This window comes from Rhyacophila brunnea, unplaced genomic scaffold, assembly GCF_057557595.1.
Source record: "Rhyacophila brunnea isolate RB1 unplaced genomic scaffold, BYU_Rbru_1.0 scaffold_19, whole genome shotgun sequence".
Taxonomy (NCBI): Eukaryota; Metazoa; Arthropoda; class Insecta; order Trichoptera; family Rhyacophilidae; genus Rhyacophila; species Rhyacophila brunnea.
Genome location: NW_028232848.1, coordinates 2,593,371 through 2,608,902, shown reverse-complemented (window position 1 = coordinate 2,608,902; position 15,532 = coordinate 2,593,371). Strand labels below are relative to the sequence as shown.

The following is a 15,532-nucleotide window of genomic DNA, read 5'->3' as shown; positions in this document are numbered from 1 at the left end:
CACCACTGAGTAGGCCCCTTCCCACCCGCGCATTACCCTTCACCTATGTAATAAGGGGCCCAAGAAGCACAAAATAATTATTATTATCAGCGTCTCTCATAACAAAGCAATAAAAATATTATATTATTTCTCGGGGCTTGTAATTAATATTCACGATGACATCATTCTACCAGCGAAATATCGGACACGCAATAACTAAACAATGAGTTCACTGTTATTAAATAATGGCTTCTCGCCCGTCTATCGACGACGCTTCCAGAAGCGTGATTTTGCTTTACGTGTTCAATGAATGGACTACGTTGTATTTTCGTTAATTCGTGCCGCTGAGAAGCCACACAACGGTGAATCATGGGGCAGGCGGGCACAATGCGTCGTCAAATCCAGTGTGCGCTGGCGTATTTGATTACGTTGTATTTTCGATGATTTACGCGCCACTTGTGAAATTTTGCGCGAGCACCCCACTCGCTGCGTTAAGTGAGTTTTACGCCTTAGGCTCGCAAATTGTTTTTTACCCAAATTCAGAGATTTGGCTATCAGCCAATGACAATAAAATTCCCTGATCTGTACCACGGACGAGTTAACTCGCCAAAGCATGTATGTCGCGTTAGGCTACGGACAAATTAACTCGCGGGTTCTTGTAAACGTCGTAACTTCTGAATTAACTGTTCGTGTATATTTTCTAAACAATATTCATGATTTTAGTGTGAAAATATTCACGATAAACTCGAGAAACATGTTGATTTGGTAAGTTTTCACAAATATTTATCATTCTGTTCCTATTTTATATTTTTTAAAGGATCTATTTTATTCCAAAAACAGCTGGCCTACAAGTGTCCACCTAGTAAAAATTGGCTGGCAGTGATAAATACGAGCAATGAAAATTTTGCAGTCATGGCCCTATAGTCGTCAGTGTGTGAGAATACATACTACAAAAATATTCCATAAGATAGTTCAATTTAAAAATAATACAATATCGAATAGAATATAATATAATATAAATAAACACGCAAAAACCTGACTAAACAATTGGGAGGCTTATCAAGGTAATATTGGATACATACCTTTTTGATAACAAGCAAATTTTAAGTGATTTGATTATCTTACATTTCTATTCCTATTATCTATGAAACAATATTAATATTTTCTTTGATATGAAATTTAAACACAAAGAGCGGAATGCAGAAACATTTGTCATAACTAAAATTTCCTTAGCAGAAAACGCTATGCAGAAACATTGTCCTTAGTTAAGATCATTGAAAATTTGAAATATTGAAAATAATACCATATTTAAAAATTCTCTTTCCTATAGTTAAAGTAAATTATTTTATAATTGTTAAACGATGACAAAAATATGACAACTGCATTTTATAAATGCAATAACTATAAATACATATTAATATTTAATTATAATACTCTTATGTTTCCGTTATAAGTCATTATACGTGATTCCACAGGCACCGCAAGATATTTTGTTTAACATGGTAACACTAGCGTCAAGTGTCATTCTTCACCTGGCATTTTGTATTTATGCGGGCTGGCGTATAAAAGTAAAATAATATTCTGCAAGTACATGCCAAAAGAATTAACACTATCAATATCCATATTGAGATACATTGTTAAATGAATTTGAGTGTACAGACTGTTTTATAGACATGCGAATTTATTTTGACAGCAGCTGTCAGTGGTAAATGGTAATACAGAAGGGGGCGTGTTCATAACAAAAGTAGTCTATGGTTAAGGATTCCTTAACTCTATACTCAGGATTGTCTATAGTTAAGTCATGCTTTTCGGCGACTTATCCTTAGGATCGAAATCTCAGATTGTGCATTCCGCTCAAATTGTTTAAATTTCAAACTTTGCGCAGGTGCAATATAAATACTAGATACACATATTTTAAATTAAGTAATTTTTAGGACATATATACATAGTAGAACCTCAATTATCCGGACTAACTGGGGATAAAGATGGTATGGATAACGATAAATAATAAAAAAACCATTTTACATACGGAATAAGCCTTTTCCGTAACAATTTTTAATCGTACCATTCTCCTATAAACATATTATTATAAAACTGGTTGTTATATAGAAATATGGAAAATTGAGATTCTATTGTATAATTAATTCAATTATCTAGTCAAATTTGGACTAATAGCAAAATTGCTGTTTTTTCGAAAATTACTTGTACCATATTTTTTCCTTCTATATATATATATATAATCAGTGGTTATTTTTGAAAACTGGACATGTCCACTATTCACTCCTCAGAAATAAATGAACTTTTCAAATAAAAACACAGAGCGAAAACACGCACGCGACAAAAACCAAACTGTCAGATTGTATGACAACATACTTGGTCACGTGGTGTTTTGTGGCTATTTTTGAAAGTCAACAAAGTGTGTATGAGGTTATAGAATGATATTCCAATAATAACTCATTTTCAGCATTATATGGGACATGTCCAGTTTTGAAAGTTAACCACTGATATTGTAATAATTTATTTCAGAAGCAAAAATAATCTTCTCTATTTACTTTTCAAGTCATGGGTTATTTGTAGCAGTTCATCAATTCATAACAAGAAACTTGATTAAACTACTATACATCCACAAAAATAACAAGTGACATTCCGTTGTGACGGGCAGATCATGCATTATCTACTTGAGGGCGGCAAATGAAAGAAAGAATGCAAAATAGGTATCGTCACAATGAGAAGATTTTGCATTCATCGGATTTTTAATAATTTTTATTACATTTTTCTGCAAATACCCAGGAAGAAATAATAAAATGACAAAGGGAATGAATTCACATAAAATTTTAAACTTAAACATTGCAGAGGGCGATAATATTTTAAACCTGCTTAGGGACGTCACTGAATAACAAGACTACAAAGTATTCTTTCAATTATAAGTATATCGTTTGATAAAAGAAACAAAATAATTATGTTATTGTATCTGTCAGTTTAAATAAGATCAAATACTTTTGTATTATTTTTTCAGAATTTAGTTTATGTCATAAATTAACCTATTTTAGTAACTTTTGCAACAAGCGCTTATTATACAATAACAATATGATACTTATTTAAAAGACAAAGAGGGGGGATTTATTTGTGTAATAAAGATTACTTTATTAATTATTGTGAAATAGTTGCATTTTCGAAAACAACAGCAGTTATGTACACATTTTGACTTATTGCTATTTTATTAAGTAATCGTTTTCGCATTATTTTAATAAACTCACGACTTTTTCGTTTGTTTCAAGCATAAATTGTCACTTCACTTGAAGTATTCTAAAATATTGTAAAAATATGGATACCCTTATCATGGACACTGAATTGAAAAAATAACTCATAAACTGACTGCATACTGGGGTTCAAACTCGACTGGACATGTTTACGTTCAAAACTTTTTCTATGCTTCACGATAATACAATGGCAGTATCTGACGGGTACCGCAGATTTTTTACGAAATACATTGAATGTAGAGCGAAGCTTTTACTACAATCACTGTAATAAAGATAATTTGTGTCTTAGTATTTCATCATTATTATAACAGATGTCACTGTATGTTTAATTTTTTAGATTATGCAAATCAATCGACAGTGGCTAGTAATTTGAGTTTTAAGTCCAGACAAGATAACGAAATTTGTATGTGCGGCCTGTCGATCATGGCCTCATAGAGCGAGAAAACTCGCTGAAGGCATAAAACCGGTTAACTGGATAATATAGGTAATATTATAGTTACCACTAACATTATAACACCAGTGCATACTTTTAACATCAAAAGATTAATAATGAATGAAGGATATTTTAATTTTCAGAGACATAAAAACAAACATAATCTTTTTTATGGCCAAATGTGCAAGGTTACGGTCGGCAGAGAATAAAGAAAAAAAACTATATTTCCAAGTGAACTTTATACAGATATTCAACTCAATGAATATACAAGTCACAGAAAAAGGAATATGCTAAAGAAACTTTCACAAATTTTGTAAATTGTCAGATTTATTAAAAACCGTTAAAATTTTTATATTATCATGTTTTTTAAAATAATTAAAAATTTTATAATTTATATTCAACAAATGTAGGTAATAGATCGGGTGCTCTTAATTTTGCGATAATATTTACATTTCATAATCCTCAATTTATATTTTAAAATACATAAGTAATATCTGTTTGTATTTTGTATACAAATATTTCAGAGGCAATTCAGATTATATTATTTAGCATTGAAAAAATAGAGCCAATGTACTTAGTATATTTTATAATGTGGGCAGTATAAGAGATAAACTTTGATTAAGACTTATTTGTTTATATTTGACATGAACTGATACATTGTAAATGCATGGATTCATAAGCGTATCCAAGGAGTGACGGGTCGACGAACATGAGATAACATTTCTTGATTCTAAACAGGGGTGGATTCACCAGTAGTCTATTCAGACAAGGGGCGTCAAATTAAAAGATTCCATAACATAGTAATAAAATTCTTTTGTACTTTGGTACAATATTATAAAACTACTCATTGAAAAGAATGAGTAAAATTGCTGCGATGCAGTCAAAAAACAGTTAATTTATTGTTGGATATAAAATTGTTATAGTCTGTTTTTTTTCTTTCCAGACTGATTAAATCCCTTGGTTCATAACTTTTATACGGTGAATACAACATAAAAATTATCCCCTAATCACCCTTCCTCTACTAAGAATCTGGCAATTAGCTAGGATACCGATTACATCCTCTGGCAATGTCCATGTATTATGTCAGTAGAAAGGGAAGAGATTCCCAAGTCAGTCCAATCGCCCAGTTCAACCTGGTGGTCTACAAGGGAAAAATCTGAACATGTACGCGACGTCTTACGGCGAACGAGCAGGTCTCTTCATCAAAGCTTGACCATGATAAATTAAATTAGAATAAAAATCACACACTCCACCGCACACTAACCGAGGTCTTGAGAGGTTACAGGATACCTAACATTCGTTATACTACAGTATGCACATGTATTACAGACAGGTGGTGAAGACAAAAGCAAATCCCTGCTCCTTGGCAAGCATCGCATCAACAAATCGCTTATAATACATAATATATACTCGCTCAAAAACACTTTAGACGTCAGAATTAAACCTAGTAGATTCCCTATCCCTCATTCTCCGAAGGTACCAATTGGATTTGTCTTTTCGTTTTCTGTTGTTCATTTCGTCATGCTGATTCCACTTCCTGAACTCTTCTCTTGCGGTAGACATTTTGTAATACCAATCCGAATCGACATCGTTTAACTTCAAAGACTCTCGCTTAATCTTTTCAGAGTTGTTACCGTTCTTGGAATAATCCTTTTTAGATTTCACATCTTTAGATCGTTTCTTTTCCAACTTCTTCAACTCTCCGTCCTTATTCTTGATGTCTAGTTTTTGTTTCTTAACGGGTGATATATTATCAGAATCGACAGCATCCACTTTCTTCTCCTCTTTCTCTTTACGCTTATTATCCTTCTGTGAATTAAAATTAAGTAAGACTTTTCGTTGACGTTTTTGAAGTTTCTTATTCATTACAGACTCACAATAAGTTTTAGGTCCAAACGAAGAAACTTCATTATCCATCGGGATCTTCGAACACTCGACTTTATCATGTTTTTTTTTAAAACGTTTAGAAAGTTTTGAATTCTTCTCTTTATCGTTACGTGAAACTTTAGAATTGAACACTGATCGCTGAGTTTCCAAAATTTCATCCGATGTTTGATTTTCGACCCCGGAACTCAACCGATCGTTAATATTAAAGCTTTTGACGCTGGGATATGTCGATTCAAAACTGGAATCAAATTTATAGGAGTCGAAATCATTCAATTTCCTCTTGCGGACCTGTTTAATATTATTTTGAAAATAATTTTCTGTACGCTTCTCCGCATTCTCGTAGAGATTCTCACTGTTCAGAAACACGGACGGATCTACGGAGGGCCTCTGATTATGGTTCGATTGTAATAGCATGATTTTCGATTTAAGCATGTCGTTTTCCTGCTGCAGTTTTTGCATGTTGGATAGAATACGACTGACAGAATTGACAGCGCTCAGGGAGCAATCATCGGTGGTTCCCCACATGTGTCCGATGGCCAGAACGGTGGTGACCATGACGGTGCTGAGAAGAACAGCATTCAACATGGAGCTTACCCTGTCATTCTTTCTGTGGACGTACGATTTAATCTTGAAGTCCGATAAAAAGAATTCATCCGAGAGTTCTTGCTCGCTCTCTCGTATTGTGCAAGTAGAATTCGTTTCCATCTCATCGTCTTTGCATTTAGGAATAGAGAAGTCGCTGAATGCACTCGAGGATCGCATGCGGTCATTAGTGACTGTTCCGTCACTGAGATCCGATTCGTTTGCGATGGGATTTTCGGGCGTCGTGGTTGTCACTTCATTTTCGTCTTCACTTATCACGGCAATGCTTCCATCGGTATCCGTATCATTTTCATTATGAACTCTGTAAAAATAAAAAAATATAATTAGAAATTAAATATACATAATTTGAAAGAACTTCAGAAATGTTCGTATTAGAAATTTTTAAATGAGTGATTGATGTCTAAATCTTTTCGTAATGCGCCGGCTAGACGGCAGCGACTTGCCTGCGCAGTATAGTCTGTGCAAAACATACGGAATACTTTTACAGCACTTTTCGGTTTGCGCGAGCTACAGTTTTCCCGTCCATAAACACGGGCTTCCCGATACAAACCGGTTTGCGCAGGTAAGCTTGTGGTAAAGCATGAGCGTCCAGCCAGCGCTTAAGATTATTTTTTATTGAAGGCTTCAAAAATACACAATATTTAAGAATGTAACATTATTCATCGGATATATATAATTGAGAGATCCTAATACTTTGACCTTACAAAAGATTTTGACCAAATTTGAAATAACACCACAGATGCATTTCAGCATGTAGTATTTGAGCTAGTAGTTTAATTGGTAAAGCTATCTGCCCGGATTGCGTTAAAAGGTGGGTTCAGGTTCCATTTGGTTCAAAAAAAATTCTAGTAGGTAAATTTGGAAATTTCTTTCAACATAATAGGTTGTTTCAAATGATTTATGTTCAATGTGGATTGTTATACCCCGTTTACACGTGCATGGATGTACTGTGCACAGTAAGAAAATGTATGGGGAAACATGTATTATCCTGCAGTTGGCAAGATTGCGTGCATAAATCAAACAAGATTGGAAGATTCCGAATTTCCAATGCTACAGTAAGATTATTTTCAATCTGCGCCTGCGCAATGGAGCGGTCGTAGCGAACCCGCCGGCAAAAAAACGAACTACTCATTTTCAGATAGTAGTATAAAATGACAAACTTGTGTCTCGCTTACTCTTGAAGAATGAGATTGGAGAGACAGTCAGCACTTTTACGTGTAAACAGTTATTGTCATGATAGTTTAAAATAAGCACGATTGCTGACAGTAATTCCATGCATGTGTACAGGCGCTATTACATTCAAAAATGTTGCATAAAATAATAAAAAATAATCTAATTAGAAATTGAACATTAAAGAACACACTGTTTTATTTAATTCAGTCAAATGTTACAATGTTGCAATGGAATGAATGAAGAAATATAATACAATTTATATTCTTAGAAAATATTATTAAAATAATTCATGGCAATAAATATACTCATATCAACTACATGTAATCATTTACAAGAAATAAATTAATTGTAAATAAACTTGTAAGATGCCCCTGATTTATAATATGTACCCTCAATATTTTAGTAAAATAAAAATAAATCATGATAAAAAGCAATATATTATTATTTATGTACTTTCATCCATAATATCATTTCAGTCAGAAATTTCATCGATTCAGTTTCACTAAACAGTTCCACTTTCCGGAATATGTTCAGAAACCTCTTCATAAACCAGCGGCTCCACACACTGCCCATTGGCATGTACTACCAATAATGATGACAGATTTTTTGACAAAGTATGTCTTTCTGTAGCAGTGACAAATATTTTATCACTTTTGATAATGTCATAAGAACGGAAATATATTTTTTCCGATGCGGTGCCAATGAAAAGTCTGCCATTCATGGTAATATTAACCCATGTGTAATCCCCCGTTGGTAATGTCGATTGGGAGGGTAAAACAGTGTTCAACCAAATCGTCAGGTGAGTTTAGGTGTTCTTTGATTCATCTTATTGATCTTATTTAGCTCACTCGGTTGTACATTTTTTTGTTTCAATATTGTTATTGTTAGTTAATACTCTCAATTTCTTTGTTTTTCATGTCATGTTGTCAATGTCTTGAATCTATTACGTTTTTATTAGCTCGTTTTCTTGTTTGTCCAGTACAAATCTTGCAATCGATTTTTAACTAACTTCCCGACTAGCTAGGCATTTGAAACTTTTAGAATATACCAGAACACGATGCCAATGCATTCTTTTAATACTTTTAGCCATATTTAAGCAGAATTGAATTCATTTTCAGTTAATTCTATTTTGTATGGAAAGTTATTTCAGAAAAATCCGTAAAAAGTAAAAGACTAATATTGGTTGCTAAGGGGGTAGTCCTAGCAACAAAATTGTTAATATTATATACGTGCGTTACTATGGAGTCAAAATGACATTTCAGTATTCTATATTAAATTTGTTGGTTTGTTTCTTATCAAGTATAAGTTTGAGCATATTGAGCATAATAATTCAACAGAAAATTTAAAAACGTTGTATATAAAATGTTCTTTTTATCTTGTAATAATAATTAGTAACATTGACAGACAGAGCAACATGATGCCAGCATGACCTAGGAAGACGAAAGACGTCTGGCCAGCGATGGGGATGATCGGAGGCGCCGTGCGGTGTCCACATGCTCCAACTGAGGAGTGGGATATGGGGGAAGTAACGCTCAATACTTACATATTGTAAAATAAATAAAATTTTAATTCAAATGATTATCGACAAATCTTTAAACAATTTGCAAAAATTGTAACTAATCTATGTGACTGATATTTTACATTATTTAACCAAGGTGAATTAATTAATGTTTGTCAAACTGACTTAGGCATGAAAAAACTTGATAAGAAGTTTTACATAACAAAAAGGAAATGTTGTTAACTTACAAAATGACACATAAGACAACTAGGCATCATCTAAATCTAAGCTCAAAAGACCACGAAGCCATCCTAAAGAGATTAAAAAATGGATTACGCACTTACAACCTCCATTAGGAATGAATTGGTACAATAAAAGCTCTATGACAATAACTGTTTACTCTTAAATGTTTTATCACTTTGTTGAGAAGTGTTATAATTATAACTTAAGTATAGTCTCTTTAACATTGAGATTTAACCGATTACACTTCTGAGTCCTACACATTTATATTCCGTGACACTGCAACGATCTCGTGAGGGATACTGTATGCTTTCGGTACCCTCCATCCCTTCAAAACAAAAGACATTGTCTACGGACATTTCACACACGGTTATATGTTTGAGTTGCATGTCCCGCTGCCGCCCCGCGCCTGCGCGTTCTAGAAGGCTTTCATCAGTCTACACCATCCTTCCCTCTGGAGGGTACCGAGAGCATATGGGATCCCTCCAAAGATCGTTGCAATAATCAAATCTCTGCATGAGAATAGCGAATGCTGTGTCAGAATTTGTAACAGTATCACGGAATATGAATGTCTAGGACCCAGAAGATTAATCTACCACCCCAGGCGCCCGCGTATTCACTCTGATCGAGCACTAATGGATATGCTCATCCTTGTGGGAAACCAGCCTGAGAATGTGTGCTAAAAATTTAGCTGGGACGCTGAGTAAGGCAGTGGTGAAGGGTGGAGGTAAGCTGTTAAGATCCAACATACATAATGCACACTAAACGTAACTAAACGAAAACAAATAAGTATGATTGGAAAAGTGTGCACTATTTTGGCGGAATGCCTGTAGCATACCTAAACTATTATGGTTTGGTTTAGGCAGGGTTTGATTGAATTTTAAAAACTAACCAGCACAGAAAACTCATAAGTATTTTTAGTGTGCACTATTTATGTCGAATCTTAACAACCTACTTCCACCCCTTGTCACTGGAGCAAGGTGATACCACAATAATTTTCGCAGATATTCTAAATATATTTTTTTAATATCATTGCTAGGGAAACTAAAGTATATGATGAAATTCTTTTGAAATAAATATCACATTGAAAATAATATTATGTACCTACTTACATACATACAAAAAAAAAAAGAAATAAATTTATTCGAACAATACAAAGCACTTAAATGTAAAACTAACAAAAATGTGGTGCATGATGAGTCAAGCATCTTTTTTGAGTTACAATCCTAATAAAGGAAAAACTGACAAAATTGGCTGGCTTCCAAAAAAGTCACATTGCAAATGTTTGAAATGCCCAACGGAACAATGAGAGCTTGCAAAATGTATCTCTCTTATGAAAGTATGTGCAAAGTTTTCTTAGACTAACCAACTTCCTCGAGACAGTGGTAGACAACCCGCAGCCAGCCATGCTATTTATTGTGGCCCAGACTATATTATTAAATATGCGGAAAAACTATCCTAACATTATACCTACTAATAATTAAATAGACTGGATTTTCATTGAAGCATGGTAAAATGATTTAATCCATTAATTGTGTTATTAACAGACAGCAATTATATATTGTAAAGCAGAGGTATAGTTTGCCCTGGTTATAGCTTGGTGCCCACGATGGCCGAGCGGATAACGTGTCAGCCTGTACTTTTGTGTCCGGGGTTCGAATCCTAAGGCTATCCGCTCACGTGAATACTCAAAAAAGACGAGACTGAAACTCCAGTATGTAGTAATACCTCAAAAGGACTCATGTGTAGGCTGCGAACCGTGGACGAGATGCTATGATTTGTAAAATCCATTGTCTGCGGCATCACCTCTGCCGCATGGCGGGCCAGAAACCGTTTGTTGATATCGACTTGGTGGTCGTTTTCGTACTGTCCACTTGTCTCGTATTTTTGAAAAATGCATTCCTTCTAGCGGATGGGCAAAACATGCAGTCAGGGCAAGGGGAGGATTTGGCTCAAAAAAAATGCCAGCGCATCTTCGACCTTCACCGAGTCCCGTTAGGTACTCGGGGTGCATTTTGGGTTGCCTGACCGGCCACTAACCGGTAGGTAGGATTTTGTACATAGGGCTTGCTCTTTGCAAAGATCGCTTACGAAATGTTATTTGTGATATTATTTTGTAAGGCAGGGCTTTTCAACCTTTAGTTGGGGGTGTTTCGATATTTTTGGTTTGATTACTGATTTGATATGGAGTTCTGATGCGTGATTTGAGGCATACTTTGAGGGGGAGGATATATTTGGTGACACTAGCTAATATATTTCAATGGCGGCTCGCTGACGGCAAGACTGGAATCTCTCAGTTTCAAAACGTCAGCAACTGAAACCGAGGAGACGCGACATACTAGTCTCCCAGTCTCTCAGTTGCCAGTCTCTCAGTTGCCAGTCACCCATTAATCAGTGGTACCAATATCAAATTTTCTCACCAAAATTGGTAGCACTGAACTGAAATAAACAAGCAATAACAAGTCAACACATCAAAAGTTATAGATGGGTGGACCGATTTTTAATCTAAAATATGTGGCAGATGTTGAGAAATACTCCTGCCTGTATAATTACAGGTCGCAAAATATTCCCGTAAGGATATTAAGAAAAAATGCGTAGAATGAAGTAGGAAAGACAATGGGTTTGAGTTTGAGGTTATGAGATTATTAGGTTTCAGTAGCGCCGTGTACAGAGCATCAGTCATTGGCCAGTTTATGAGTTCCATCACCAACCAGTTCGTCAGATTTTAGTATCTGCGTGAGTGAATGCCCTAAGTTTGGCAAAGAAAAAAGACATGCTGTTTTTCATTGTGTGTTTGGACCTAATTGGTTGAGCAAGTGACTATCCATTTTCATCTTCATGGGATCAAACATGGTAAAAAAAGAAGAGACACTAGAGTATGTACCTATTACAATTATATTATTTTGACTTGGACTTAAGTCGCGGTTTTCGAATAAGCCAGTTCACCGGTCGGGTCCAGCGCATCTATTCTATACACAAGACTGCTATAGGTTAGTTACGTTAGTTGTAATAATTGTTACTATAAGTGCTATGTTTTAGCAGCACCAGATAGAACAGTTTTGACTGTTTAGACCAGTGGTAGTCAACCTGGTCCCTACTGTCCACTAGTGGGCGTTCCAGTTTTCATGGAGCGCGCTAATGGTTTTAAAAACATTTTCATTATGTTTTCATAAAATTCCCCGTGACAATTTAAATTTCAGAAAATATACTATTTGTGTAATAATTTAATTAATTAAATGTAATTTCATAAGACTTCATGCTTCTATGTATGCAAAGTATAAATAAAAAGATAGATTTAACTACAGTAAGTTGTCTTATAAAGATTTATTCTGCCAAACTTAGCGAAAGTATGATATAAAGTGTTTGGTAAGTTATTATCATTATGTGCTGTAACTTGCTGTAACACTGCTTTATAAATTTTATAAAGTAAAGTTACTTTCGTACTTTATAAATCATCATTACTGTGGAACCGGTGGGCGGTTAGAAAATTTTACTACCTACTAACAGAGATACAAAAGTGGGCGGTAAGTATACCCCTGGTTTAGATGGCTAACTAATTGTAAAAGTTACAAGTGCTAATACTTTCGGTAAGTGGCCATGAAATTTGACAATTTTCTTTTTAGACCAAACCTAACCTAACCTAACCTACCCCAACGTAATATTAACTCATATAATCTTAGTTTGTGATAATCAATGACATATTAAATGGACAACTCACTTCATACCCGGCGCGCACGAGAAATTGTGCATGAAAGTCATTCACAGATGTATAGGTAGATGTCACGTGACCATATGACGTATCCGTTTCCATTATGCGATACAAGCTTCGAGAATTTATAGTAATATAACCTTTATTGTAATGGCGTATTAGTGCCATGACTCATTGCGTTAGAAACAGATTCTCGGTTACTTACGACTTCTCGGAGATTAGACGCAAGTGAGCCCAGCGAATCACAGGCAACTGACTGTCCAATGGTTCCTGTCATTCAATTGCATTGAATAAACATTCATCAATATCTTAAAATGGCATTTTATAAATAATAAATAATACTAACACATGAAAAGTGATATCCCATCTTTCTTGGAGTGTTTAGTAGATTTTTTTACAATTTTTAACTAGGCACATTGGCATTTTGTAACTCAATAATAACGGTGGAGTCGAAACCTGACAGTCAGAAATTTTGTATGGGCAGACCCAGCGGTGTCGCCAGACCGCTTGCAAGCAGAATGTTCATTTGAGCGTAGGATACCGATATTAAAATATGAATTTCATTCAGTGAGTGTCATTTTATTTTCTAGATGCTTCGTCCATTACATTAATAATGTCATTGGTGGTAATGGTGTATCAAAATGTATGAAAATTTCAAATTTTCAATTAACGATTATTGGATCGAAAAGCCGATGCGCCGACAGAAAAGGGTATTTATTATAATTGTCTGCATGGTATACTGTTTTCGCAAAAAAAAATATATAGAAGCTCTTGGCTACCTCTGCGGCACAATTACCATAGTTTGAAAAAATGAAAAACTACCCTCGATAGCTGTTGATAGCAGTCTTGTGCAAATATAGAATAGATGGGCAGATAATATTATGATTCAATTGTTACGAAATACATTTGCACGTAAATTACCAAGCAGGCTAATAGATAAAACTTAATTTTACGGACATTACATCGCAATTGCGAAAATGTATTTCAAAAAGATACAGCAATAAAAATTGAACTGGGCCACGAAAATGTCGAAATGTCCATTGCACGTATGAGATTGTAAACAACTTTCATGAAGGACGAATTGTTTCAAATATGGCTTCGACATGCACCCGTAAATCTGATTAATCCCAATATAAATAATATTATAAGAAATGTAATATTTAAAATTATTCTTATTACTTAATTTTTTGAAAATTCACACTAGAAGTATTGTTAAATAATAAATAATTCTACCTTGTAGTGGTAATGAAACACGCCGATTTTTTCTATATGAAGGAAAAGGAATTATAGAAAGAACATCAATTTTATTGATATTGATGGGAAGAAATCATAGGAATAAGTGAATAAGGACTACATACAAAACATTGTCGATGAAAGTCCACGTCTCGCTGGAATCCGAATCGCTATTGCTATTGCTGACTTGCTCGTCCATTATACGCTGGAATATTGGACAATAAACGTCTTAAAAAATGCAATGTTTAAGTATTTCACTTTTATGCTAACAAACCGGGATATTCAAACGCATATGGCACGAGTCAGGCACCTCGTGCTTAATGCCGCACCGCGCTATTATTATTTCAACCTGTGATTGACGGTCACGAATATTTTAATTTGTGTTTACGACACAATACGAACACAACACAGTCTGCTTTGTTTTGTTTTCGAATTGCGTCACAGAATTTTTTGCCTGTCAAAACCATAAAGCTTAATATTGAAAATGGCTTCATCCGTATATTTTTTTCAAGTGGCAATATTGGTATTGTTCAAAACTTTGTCTTTGAAAATATTTTATTTTGTGAAAATAATCGGGATTGGTAGGTACCTATCATAGAGGTACTAAAGAATTGAGGGGAAACAAACGTCTTTCTCATACAACTGAATGAAGCAGGCCAACAATACCCGACAACTTACGAGAAATAGCGACGCGATTAAAAAAATGCAGGGCATCACGGAGCATTTACGTTGGTTATTATAACGTACCCATATAATTTAATGTTAACGTGGAAATTTTGCCGCAAATTGATTACCAGCCTGCCTCACTATACTTTTTCACCATACTTGCATGCTTCACCATACTTTCATATAACCTGCCGCCCCTAGGTACCTATACTGTCATCAAAAGTTATTGTACCTAGTATTTTTTACCGATTTATTATTTTTACAAATTAAAAATTGAAGATATACAAATTTACATAGGTACCTACCTACTGCGAGATACTTAAAACTTTTCATATTCAATATGTGTGTTACCCAAAAAAAATGAATTCCTCCCTTCAATCTCTTTGGTACGTCGATTGGTCGAAATATTGTCTCAGATCCAAAGAGATTGGACTCCTCCCCTAGAGGTAGCACACAAATGTCAGTGTGTACTCGTTTTGTGAGAGAAAGTTTTACTTCTCTGAAATTAGGTACACTTTGCTGCAAATGGGCCATACTTGGACATAAAAACGCCCCACTGAGTATTCTTTTTTATCAACACAAGCTTACAACCAATTTATGATAAACGTATTTTCATTATAAAAAGTTCCCGCAATAAAAACTTTATTAGGATTCAGGTTAAGAAAAAATAATGCAAATGGATGTAAGTATTTTATTTTTAATAACACAAAAAACACAATAATATTATGAAAAATTATTCACAAATCAGTTAATAGCAAATGGTTAAATATTGGAATAAGAAATATGGTCTTGTTTTTACATATTGTTATATATAAAATAACATAGCATTATTGTTTAGATAAAACGGTTAA

General features: G+C 34.5%; 1 protein-coding gene across 1 annotated transcript; it reads right to left on the bottom strand.

The window, feature by feature from the left end:
• Positions 1-4,292: 4,292 nt before the first annotated feature.
• LOC147072643 (uncharacterized) lies at positions 4,293-14,455 on the bottom strand. The gene is made up of 2 exons (XM_085945835.1): positions 14,141-14,455; positions 4,293-6,463 (listed from the first exon to the last, which is right to left on the bottom strand). Exons 1-2 carry the CDS (start codon positions 14,212-14,214, stop codon positions 5,098-5,100), a joined length of 1,440 nt encoding a protein of 479 aa, XP_085801961.1. The 5' UTR covers positions 14,215-14,455; the 3' UTR covers positions 4,293-5,097.
• Positions 14,456-15,532: the final 1,077 nt, after the last annotated feature.

What these genes read in the sequence shown, in the direction of transcription:
- LOC147072643 (XM_085945835.1), bottom strand. Translation starts at nt 14,214, where the DNA reads ATGGACGAGCAAGTCAGCAATAGCAATAGCGATTCGGATTCCAGCGAG. An exon ending in ACTTTCATCGACAATGTTTT is followed by an intron (nt 6,464 to 14,140) that starts GTATGTAGTCCT and finishes TTATTTTTACAG; the next exon opens with AGTTCATAATGAAAATGATA.